General features: G+C 44.0%; 2 protein-coding genes across 2 annotated transcripts in view; one reads left to right on the top strand and one right to left on the bottom strand.

The window, feature by feature from the left end:
• Positions 1-1,541: 1,541 nt before the first annotated feature.
• Positions 1,542-5,325, top strand: tac1 (tachykinin precursor 1). Its single transcript, XM_076300870.1, has 5 exons — positions 1,542-1,655; positions 2,478-2,580; positions 2,799-2,822; positions 4,192-4,248; positions 5,279-5,325. The coding sequence occupies exons 1-5, from the start codon at positions 1,542-1,544 to the stop codon at positions 5,323-5,325; spliced, it is 345 nt and encodes a 114-aa protein (XP_076156985.1).
• A 1,393-nt stretch (positions 5,326-6,718) lies between these two features.
• The window catches only part of asns (asparagine synthetase), a 19,912-nt gene continuing 15,354 nt past the window's right edge, over positions 6,719-11,276 (bottom strand). The window contains exons 10-12 of the mRNA XM_076301104.1: positions 10,709-10,790; positions 9,034-9,189; positions 6,719-8,252 (exon numbers count right to left, since the gene is read on the bottom strand). Coding sequence (XP_076157219.1) covers positions 8,043-8,252; positions 9,034-9,189; positions 10,709-10,790 — 448 coding nt within the window. The 3' untranslated portion in view covers positions 6,719-8,042. The remainder of the gene's footprint in view (positions 8,253-9,033; positions 9,190-10,708; positions 10,791-11,276) is intronic.

Below are 11,276 nucleotides of genomic sequence, written 5' to 3'. Positions count from 1 at the left end.
CTAGATGTTCGCTCGTCCTCCGCGGGTCAGTCACCTCAGTGCGTTCACTCTGCGTCGAACAGCATGATTTATGCTTTCATTAAAAATATAATTCACCTCCACCCGGACACGTCTTGCAATATTGTCATCACTGTGCGCCAAAACTGGCCAAGACATGAAGGCCATAAACCCAGCAGGTTATGCCGCGGCCCTCGTGGGCTCTGGCCGACACACATACCCAATTTAGTCAGATGGCGCCTCACAAGCAATAGCCATAAAGGCCCCTGTCACTTTGTGATGGTTACAATTACTAGAGGCCTGTTGCTTTAAAACATTTCTTGGCATAATTCGAGGCAGCCTTCCCGATACCTCTGAGTACCTATCAGATAAAATGGTGCTATGTCGGGGGCGGTGGTAGTTTTAGCGTAGTGGATAAGGAGCTAGGCTAGCTTGCATAAGGAAAAGTTGTGGCTTCAATTCCTTGTGCAAAGCACTTCACTCGGAGTTGCTCAGAGGCTTGTAATAATTGATGTGTACACAGCTTAGGATAAAAGTGCCAGACAAATACTTAAGTTAAGTAATAGAGATCATACATATTTAATATCAAGATGTCCTGCTATATTTCACTACTGAACACGTTTAGAATAAATAACTGCCTATTCAGTCCCTGTCGGTAGCCTAAACCACTGGACTACTGATGGTGACCTCGGGGTAAACCACTCACTGGCCATCAGAATGAAACGTTGACCAATTTGTGAGGACATCATTTGTTATAACTCATTTCAATCAATGGAGATGTAGCCATTGATAAAAAAAAAAAGTGCAAATACAGCTTAAGCCCACCAAGGTTATCTAGTGGATTAATAAGGAGCAGTAGGTTTCTTTTATTTTTTCTCCACACGGGCAATAAATCACTTTTATTAATCAAAATACGACATTTGTCGTAATGCCTACGTATACAACAAGATTGTGTGCGTCACCTAGCTCTTCTCTTTCAGCACTGATCTTTCTCACCCTCCATCCTAAACGGTCACGGTAAGGCGCGTGCCAGGGAAGGTCACATTTTGTTCTTTGCCACTTTCAGCAATCGGATGCGAAGTCAAGACGACAATTAGTCACACAAGTTTAAGGAAGCTCGTGCCAAAATAAATGGTCATCCTGTATTGATTTGTAGAGGCCGGTGACTAGCCTCGTGGCCCCTCGTTATAAAACCAGCAGCGTGAAGCCCAGAGACAGTATTCCTGTGTGACCACTCACACACACACAGACACACACACCCGGAGCCGAGCGCGCAAGGACGAGCGCAGAGAACACCACGGAACTAACGGACCAGTGAGCGCGTGTATGGAGAGGAATCCTGCCTCCAAATAGTATCGCAGAGAAGTTACAAAACGATACTAATACAGAGACTGAAAAGAAAAGAAATTATATTTTAGCCTCTGTGAACGGCCCGTTTGTGTTGTTTATATATTCTTATTCGTTTTCTGATTATCCGGTCTCTCTCTGCTTTTAACGGACAAGGAATTTAAAGACTTCAGTTGCGCACAAAAATCTGCTTCAGTATGAAATTACTACTATCAGCTGTAGTGCTTTTCTTGGTTCTGGCACAAGTATTTTGTGAAGAATTCGGTGCCAAAGATGATCCAGATTACTGGTCGAACAACATTCGAATACAGGTAACTATATTTTACATGGAGTAGCTTTATTTTTAATTATCAAATTATCAAATGTTATTATCAAATTATTTTAAATGCTCTTTCATTGCTAACATTATTTTGGTTTAGGTAATTGCAAGTTTTCAGATACAAGTTGTTAGCCTACAACAGGCCGTTTATATTTGCTTCGTACAAGATCAGACTTTGCGCTCCGTTCTTGGTTTTTCCAAGACTTGTAGCCAGTTTATTTGTTTGCATGGATAAACATTTTGAAACTGTTCGTTTCAAAAGAATTATGGGAAAAATAGCTAAATTAAATATAATATGATTGTAATGTCTGTATTGTTGATAATAGGCTGGTGATAGTATTGGTAATTACGACTAACTAATTACGACTATGCGCTTTGATGCTTTAATCGGGAGATTGCCTGTCTAGCCAAGGTCTCCTTATATCACGACATCCTGGCGACTACTTTCAGATGTAGCGCACGTTTTCCATTTGACATTGCGGGTTGGACCGCAGCCAAGCGCCCGAGGGCTGACACGGGTCCGCCTCCCATTGGAAATGCCTCGGGCGTCTCCGTCAGATGGATCGTTGTGCGCAAAGCATGTTACATGATGTGAAATGTCTCAAACTGCCCAAGACAAGCTTTTCATTCAAGTCCTATTCAAGTATAATTCACATGAAATGTCGGAACAGAGCAGGTAAATCAAAGTAACCACGTCGGCTGCTGCAGAACACACCTGGTTACGTTTTTAACTTTCATCGATCGCATCTAAGACGCACTCCCGCACTCCCATTACTCTGTCGTTTTACGTTACACTGATCTAATTTCTTCCTAGGATGAGTGGTTCCCCTCCGACCCGTTCAGAGAGATACTGCGGAGAATGACGAGAAAGCCCCGACCCAATCAATTCATCGGACTCATGGGCAAACGCTCCTCCGGTAAGACCATTGCGCATCACTTTATTGATGGCTTTAAGTGGTGCCCACCTTACGCTGGCCCATGGCTGAACGCACGGAGAAATGTGCACATAACGCAGTTCTCAGAACAGATAAAGAAGAGCGATAGAGAAAACCACCTGCAAATTATGTTCAACAATTTACTGTGTTAAGTGGTGCGCCAGATGTCTCTCACTAACGCTTTCGTCTTTTACCCACAGCAAACGCACAGATCACCCGGAAAAGTGAGTACCTTCTCCTCTGCACATTCTAAAAGCCCTGAAACAAAACCTTTATTTAAAAAAAAAAAGTTGAGACTGGATGCAGATGAGCTGACAGACTAGACCAGGCGTTGTTCTGTGCTGCTAGGCTATATGGTCAGCCCTGCAGGGGAGGCCAATACAGGAGATGGCCAGGACGCAACAGTTTGCCAGGCCCAGCATGGACGAGTTTAATGACTTGATTTGTAATCCTGCTGTTGTCTCACACTGGTCCATGCACCTCTCATTAAAAAAAACGTTCTCTCTGCCATTTATACAAATACAGTCATTTAGAACCACAACCCCCTGCAGCGTGGAGCAGAGAGAACTACAGTATACCGGCAGCGTCATTACAGTGCCTGTCAGTGTCAGCATTTCAGACGAGCGTGCATGTGTGTGTGAGCATATGTGTGTAGAGTGTAGGTGTGTGTGCGTGTGTGAGTGCATGTGTGTGTATAGGGGGAGGGTCAGTACAAAGCATATATAACCTCTCGTTATTGTAATGAGACAGACAAAAGGAGAGAGAGAGTGTGTGTGTGTGTGTGTGTCTCTCTCTCTCTGGTGTGTGTGTGCGGCTACTAAGCTTTAAGCAGGATATGAGTGTGGTTTATCAGTGTTTAGCGTGTATGTGGTCATGTCTGCCAATCAGGCTGAAACACAATATCCGGCAGAGCAAAGACCTCCAGGCGCCACACACACACACACACACACACACACACACACATAGCTGTTTACTCTGGTGGCTTTGAGTGTGAGGTCTGCAAATACTGTCCCAGCCCACTGACATGCAATCGAAGAGAGACGCGTGTCCCACGTTAGTTGAAACACACTCACACTCACTCTTATCTGCAGTGATAATAAGCTTGGGTAGTGGCGGCATGGCAACAGCAACACAGGGGATTATGGGTCGTTATAAAGAGAGGGGCTTCAGAAGTGTGTGTGTGTGTGTGTGATCCCCAGAGATTACTTCAATTCCACCGTCACACACAGCCCACCCCTCAGCTTCACACTGCCTGACAGATCACCTGTCTGCCCCTCCTGAGAGGCTATCACACACACACACACACACACACACACACACACACACACACGTATTAATAAGGACAGGGAGTCCTTCAGATACAGCGTACCTGCTGCCATTAAGAAGCAGATCAACAGGGAGCACAGGCCTCCCAGAAAAATGAGAGAAAAACACACACACACATTCACTGATGCTAGTACAAAGTGCCCTGTGTCAAAATGCCTTCAGTTGCAATTTATACGTCTAGGATTAAGCCTCTGTGTGTTTGGGTGTGTGTGTTGGGAACTCTGATGTATGATACTAATGACCTCCTCATGGTTCTGTCTTTTGCAGGGCATAAAATCAACTCTTTCGTGGGCCTGATGGGAAAGAGGAGTCAGGAAGAGCCAGGTGAGTGTGCAGGCCCATCCCATCTCTCAGCTTTTAAAAGCCTGCGTCACCTAGCCTAGCCTACCTCAGCTTTTAAAAGCCTGCGTCACCTAGCCTAGCCTACCTCAGCTTTTAAAAGCCTGCGTCACCTAGTCTAGCCTACCTCAGCTTTTAAAAGCCTGCTTCACCTAGTCTAGCCTACCTCAGCTTTTAAAAGCCTGCGTCACCTATTCTAGCCTACCTCAGATTTTAAAAGCCTGCGTCACCTAGCCTATCTCAGATTTTAAAAGCCTGCGTCACCTAGCCTACCTCAGATTTTAAAAGCCTGCGTCACCTAGCCTACCTCAGATTTTAAAAGCCTGCGTCACCTAGTCTAGCCTACCTCAGATTTTAAAAGCCTGCATCACCTAGTCTAGCCTACCTCAGATTTTAAAAGCCTGCTTCACCTAAGTCTACCTCAGCTAAAACCTCACCCCACCTGGCCTAGCCTCAGTGTTTAAAAGTCTGCTTTACCTAACCTCTTTAAAAGTCCATCTAATCTAATCTACCTCAGCGTTTAACATACTCAGCATATCAACACATCTCCAATGGCAAGCCAGTCCTTACAAATCATGAGGGGACAAAACACTCCACATTGGGCCCCCTCATCCACACACACTCCAGCCCCACCGGGAAGCTACATCACAACACACACCCTCACATGCCGCCCTTCTACTAGGCCTTGGAAGGGGAGATTAAATGCACACTTTGACCCCAATAAACCAGTCGGAGTCATTTCAAACAGCACCGCGGCACAGGCATCAGGTGTGGTGAAGGCTACCTCGTCAGGCAGGCCGAATCATTTCAATTCAGCAGAGCGTCCCTGCTGAAGCGGAGGTAGCCTACTATAGATAAAGAAGCCAAATCCAGGCAGCCTTAAACCCCGAGCTGTCTCATCTCAAGGTTCCCACGGTTTAAAGGCAGTCAGCTCCCACGCACGCGCGCGCAAACACACACACACACACACACCTGGCTCTTGCCTACCTTAAATGTTTTTTTTTCTGTGTTGCAGATTCTTATGAGTGGAACACAATACGGAGCTACGACAAGCGACGCTAGCGGAGCACGCGTGCATCAGATGTTCCTCTTGCGCCAATCTCATGCCCTCCACGAGCGTTTTTTGTTCTCTCGGATTTTTTGTAAAGAAAGAAAGTGTAGTTGGTTCACACTGTAAAGTTTAATAAACATTTGGGTTTCTCATTGTGTTTGATGTAGCAGTAATATATTAATGGTGACGATTTGACATTCCCCATAAGCGTGAATTGAACTTCATCCCGCCATTGGCGCGTGTAAAAAACCTCATGTTCTCAACTCAATCACCGTCCAGCTGTCACGACGTTGTGGCCATGGAGATGTGGCAACAGCTGTTGTGATTTGTCAAATCATAGCTTTTTGCCCAGGGCACATGAAGAAATTGCACTGCCAACCCCACTGTCTAGTGCCTCGTACGTCTCTGCCATTACTCTCTTAACCGAATGTGCTGTAAACACAAACACGTCTAAGTTGTTTCTTTGTCCATTGGTTTAGTTTTTTCCCACCGATTTGTGGCTTTTCGCCATTACCTTGTGATTCAAGGTGTAAGTGCGATATGACAGTCTTGTAATTGTGTGTAATGTGGCTTAATATATTAAAATTATTTTCTTTATTGGTGGAACGTCATTTATTTTTGTTTATATCCTATTATAATTATGCTGCATTACTGTTTTAAATAGTACAAAGTACGTTTAGCTGTATTGACATACTGCCACCTGGTGGCAAACGGTGGCAGTATTTCAAAGTCAAAGTCTGCTTTATTGTCAATTTCTTCACATGTCAAGACATACAAAGAGATCGAAATTACGTTTCCCACTATCCCACGGTGGAGACAAGACATATTTTACCAATTAGGTCCACAGACAAACATAACATTCAAGTAAACAATATAAAAAGTAAAAAATAAGAAGGCACATACAATGAAGAAAATAAGAGCAGCAAAATTTGAGTTGAAAATGTGCAATTGTGCATACAGTAGACAGTATTTCTGAATATAACCACGGTTGAGATAAAATGCAAAAGAACTTGTTCGCACTGTCCCTTCAGATGATGATGGCCGGGTATACACTACTTCATCACAAAATAAAATTAAAATAATAAGCCAACACTTACAGTTCTTTCACAATTGCTAACCACAATTTTTTTTAAACCTTCCACCCTTTTCTCCATTCTCAACTACATTCACAAAACCTCTGACATTAATCTCTGGCAAAAATTAAATAATCACCTCAAACGTTTTACTTTTGCTCAATCCAAACTATGTAAGGAAACTGATCCAATGTGTGACTGAAGTGTCCCCTTCATCCCTTGAGCAGTGTTCTCCACTGGGTGTAGCAACAGCCTGGTCAGTTTCACCCTCTCATCATCAGGCCCACAGCACATCATATCAAATCACTTTTCACAGCTTTAGACACGTCGCTGAGAGCAGCAGAAAAAAAACTTTATTTTTTGGTAGATAGACACCACATACCATTTCTGTAGAGAATATTTTTTCTATAGGTCTCCATTATGAAATGTTCTGTTGCTATTTTCCTATCACTCCTGGTATGAATGGCCCTTTTTAATAGAACTGATACATTACAAAATATGCTTAAATTGAAAAAGAAATGTTACATTAAATGTATTATGCATTTTTTTAAATCACTGATGTCCTAATGTCAGAAACTGTTCACACCAAAGACCATAACTATAACGATAATAGCAAAAAATATATAAATGGCAACAACCACATAAACTGTAACGATAACGTACGCTCATATCGTTACGGTCATCGTTAGTGGTGTGAATGGCCCTTTTTAAGAGAACTGACACTGCAAAATATGCTTAGGTCCAGGTTCATCACAGCGTCATACACTCGCACAGCTCTCTAAGCTACAGGCAATTCAGGAAGAGAACAAAAGCAGAGAAAGATGTGAGGGGTCGGTCTGACCAGATTTCACCACACAGGTAAGGGTGAGCACAGGTAAGGGAGTGCACAGGTAAGGGAGTGCACAGTTAAGGGAGTGCACAGGTAAATGGGTGTAGGTAAAGGGGCATAAAGGTAAAGCAGTGTAGGTAAGGGATTTGGCGTTTAGACTCTACAGCCGGGAGTTTCAAGTTAGATTGACGGGCATGGGTACCTATGGCAACATGGGAAGGGTTGGGGGTGTGGCGTTCACCAGTTCCATGAAACATGCCAGTCACACGTTTGACCTTTTGACCTCTCAGGAGGATTCCATTTATAGAACAACAATATTTTGCTATGCATTACCAGTGTCTGGCCCCATAATTGAATACTCCCTCCTAAACGTGGATGAGTCCTTTGGGTTAGTGTGTGTGTGTGTGAGTCTGTGTGTCTAAGCAGCAGTCTTTCAGGTTAAAATGGCATACTGGGCACAGTGTGGTGTGTGTGTGTGTGTGTGTGTGTGTGTGTGTGTGTGTGTGTGTGTGTGTGTGTGTGTGTGTGTGTGTGTAAAGGCTGTTGAGATGGAGAGCTTTTCAGAAGACGGGTCTGGATTGTAGATGGACAAGGTTCTAGGAGAGTGGTTCTATTGGTCTTTAGAATATTCTAGCAGACTGGTCCTTGTTTGCAAATGGAAAGGGTTGTAACAGGTTCTACTGGTTCTTAAGGGGTTTGTAAATGAACAGGGTTCTAGCAGAGCGGTTCTACTTCTCCTGGTCACGTTATTGAATGGACAGGGTTCTAGCAAAGCGGACCCGTCCTTGTCAGGTTTATAAATGGACAGGGTTCTAGCAGAGCAGTTCTATTCGTCCTTGTCAGGTTTGTAAATGGACAGGGTTCTGGCGGAGGGGTCGCTGGCGTTGATCCATCGGGGCATCCAGTAGTGCGGGGTCCACTCACAGCGTCCTGGGTAGTGCTTCTCAAAGACCCGCCGGAAGTAGAACGCCTCTTTGGTCTTGGGGGAGTTGAACGGGAAGGTCTGAGCAGCTCTCTCCAGATCCGAGTCATTCACCTGTGGGGGAGGGAACGCAGTTACACGCAGGGCCTAAAGAAATGTCTGTGCCTCAAGTTATCAGACATTTATGAGGAAGTCATATATACTGTAGTTTCATTGCCCATTTTCAAATCTTAAACATACCAGCTCACGCCTGAATTCAGGCACGGTGCCTGAACACTTTAAGCCCTGTACATGACGTACAACAATTAAACTTTAAACATAACTTTAATTTCGCCGAGTTTTTCACGCATGCGTGCGTGTGTGTGTGTGTACCTCAGACTCGATGTGCTCCTGTAGGCTGGTGTACCAGGACTTCTTGACGGACATGATTCCGTCCCATGCGTGCATGCGTGTGTGTGTGTGTGTGTGTGTGTGTGTGTACCTCAGACTCTATGTGCTCCTGTAGGCTGGTGTACCAGGACTTCTTGACGGACATGATTCCGTCCCATGCGTGCATGCGTGTGTGTGTGTACCTCAGATTCGATGTGCTCCTGTAGGCTGGTGTACCAGGACTTCTTGACGGACATGATTCCGTCCCATGCGTGTGTGTGTGTGTGTGTGTGTGTGTGTGTGTGTGTGTGTACCTCGGACTCGATGTGCTCCTGTAGGCTGGTGTACCAGGACTTCTTGACGGACATGATTCCGTCCCATGCGTGTGTGTGTGTGTGTGTGTGTGTGTGTGTGTGTACCTCGGACTCGATGTGCTCCTGTAGGCTGGTGTACCAGGACTTCTTGACGGACATGATTCCGTCCCATGCGTGTGTGTGTGTGTGTGTGTGTGTGTGTGTGTGTGTACCTCGGACTCGATGTGCTCCTGTAGGCTGGTGTACCAGGACTTCTTGACGGACATGATTCCGTCGCTGAAAGCCTCTTTGCGCCTCCACAGCACCTCGTCAGGGATAAGGTCCTCACCTGCAAACGCGTCGCGCAGGAGGAACTTCTCCACGCCGTCCTGGACACACACACACACACACACACACACACACACAGATTACTTCTTTATTTGTATCCACAATTCAGAATAAATATCACATAAGGACACACATTTGACAGGCCCAATAATTGCTCAGACAAGGTTCAGTCATTTGATTCTGTTGCCAATAACAACCCAGCAGCACAGCAGATGTTAAGGACACCTTTAAATGTGGCCACTTGTTAAGAATACACACAACACCTTTAAATGTGGCCACTTGTTAAGAATACACACAACACCTTTAAATGTGGCCACTTGTTAAGAATACACACACCTTTAAATGTGGCCACTTGTTAAGAATACACACAACACCTTTAAATGTGGCCACTTGTTAAGAATACACACACCTTTAAATGTGGCCACTTGTTAAGAATACACACAACACCTTTAAATGTGGCCACTTGTTAAGAATAGGGCTGTCACTTTTGTGAAAAAATCCTGTTCGAATTTCGAGACATAAGTGTTAATTGAATCGATTGTAAAATCGATTTTTCATGTCTAAAGACGTTTCCATTTTCAACGGCAAATATAGGCCAATCCACAAACAACTAACAGGCATTAGGACGAACGTAAAGAGGGCGCTTGTAGACGCAAGCCAGCAATATTGCTGATGATTTATTGGCGTGAAGTTTCGTGCCTGCAGTACTGCTGCAAGCTTCAACGTAGCTGTGTCTGTGTTTACGATTAGAAATGTCAAACAAATTTCGCCTACGTAGAACTCGATTGCACAGTTTGCATAGCCTACCGCTTTGTTCTTCTCCATAGTTTGATATACCAAAAATCCGAAGTACTTCCACATCGAACTCCTCAAGTTATTAGGGCCCATCACTCGTCTCTCATGACGCACAGGTTGATCGCGTTGTCCTCCATTTTTTGGCAAAAAACGAGCAGCACAGCAGCTGATTGAAACAGCTGTTTCCAGTGCGTAAAATTAGTGGGAATTTTCTTTTTAGCTTTCGCAATGCTTACTGCACTTCGGACTTCTTTTATATTCTTATATTCTTGTTTGTGAAATTTGTTACATCTATCCTTTTTATTTGTTTAATTCGTTTAAAACTAATAGTGTACATATTTGGCTAAAATCGATTCCCTATTTTAGTTTTCGAAACTTGTGTTGTTTGGTCCAATCGATTTTCGAACGTAAAGTGACAGCCCTAGTTAAGAATACACACAACACCTCTAAATGTGGCCACTTGTTAAGATACACACAACACCTCTAAATGTGGCCACTTCCAATAACGGATGAAATTGAACAGTATTCAGCCAGTTGTTTTGCTTTCACTTTTGTGAATCCAGACCTTAGAAAGAATCCCGCACACGGACCATTCCGCAAGCAATTATTTATTTAGAATACAACGTTTCGGTCTTTGACCTTAATCATGATCCCAGTTTGCTGTATTCTAATTGAAAAATGTTGTTCAAATTCTTTCCAATGTTAGGTAGCGCAACACACACACACACACACACACACACACAGGTAAGGACAGGTAAGACTCACCTTGGGAACCCTCATCTCCTCAGGCAAGGACAGGTAGTACGCCGTGAATCTGTGGTCCAGGAAGGGGACGCGCAGCTCCAACCTAGCGATGAACGAGTGATGACATGTTTTATTGTGAACGAGTGAGTACGAATGACATGTTTTATTGTGAATGAGTGAACCTAGCGATGAACGAGTGATGAGATGTTTTATTGTGAACGAGTGAGTACGAATGACATGTTTTATTGTGAATGAGTGAACCTAGCGATGAACGAGTGATGAGATGTTTTATTGTGAACGAGTGAACCTAGCGATGAACGAGTGATGAGATGTTTTATTGTGAACGAGTGAACCTAGCGATGAACGAGTGATGAGATGTTTTACTGTGAACGAGTGAGTACGAATGACATGTTTTATTGTGAATGAGTGAACCTAGCGATGAACGAGTGATGAGATGTTTTATTGTGAACGAGTGAGTACGAATGACATGTTTTATTGTGAATGAGTGAACCTAGCGATGAACGAGTGATGAGATGTTTTATTGTGAACGAGTGAGTACGAATGACATGTTTTATTGTGAATGAGTGAA

The sequence above is a fragment of the Alosa pseudoharengus genome, unplaced genomic scaffold (genome assembly GCF_046254945.1).
Source record: "Alosa pseudoharengus isolate Yale_2024_CS ecotype anadromous, Long Island Sound unplaced genomic scaffold, YU_APseudo_1.1 YU_APseudo_1.1_scf_23, whole genome shotgun sequence".
In the NCBI taxonomy this organism is placed as follows: domain Eukaryota; kingdom Metazoa; phylum Chordata; class Actinopteri; order Clupeiformes; family Clupeidae; genus Alosa; species Alosa pseudoharengus.
Note: the sequence above shows the minus strand (reverse complement) of the source record. Positions and strands in the feature narration are given on the sequence as shown.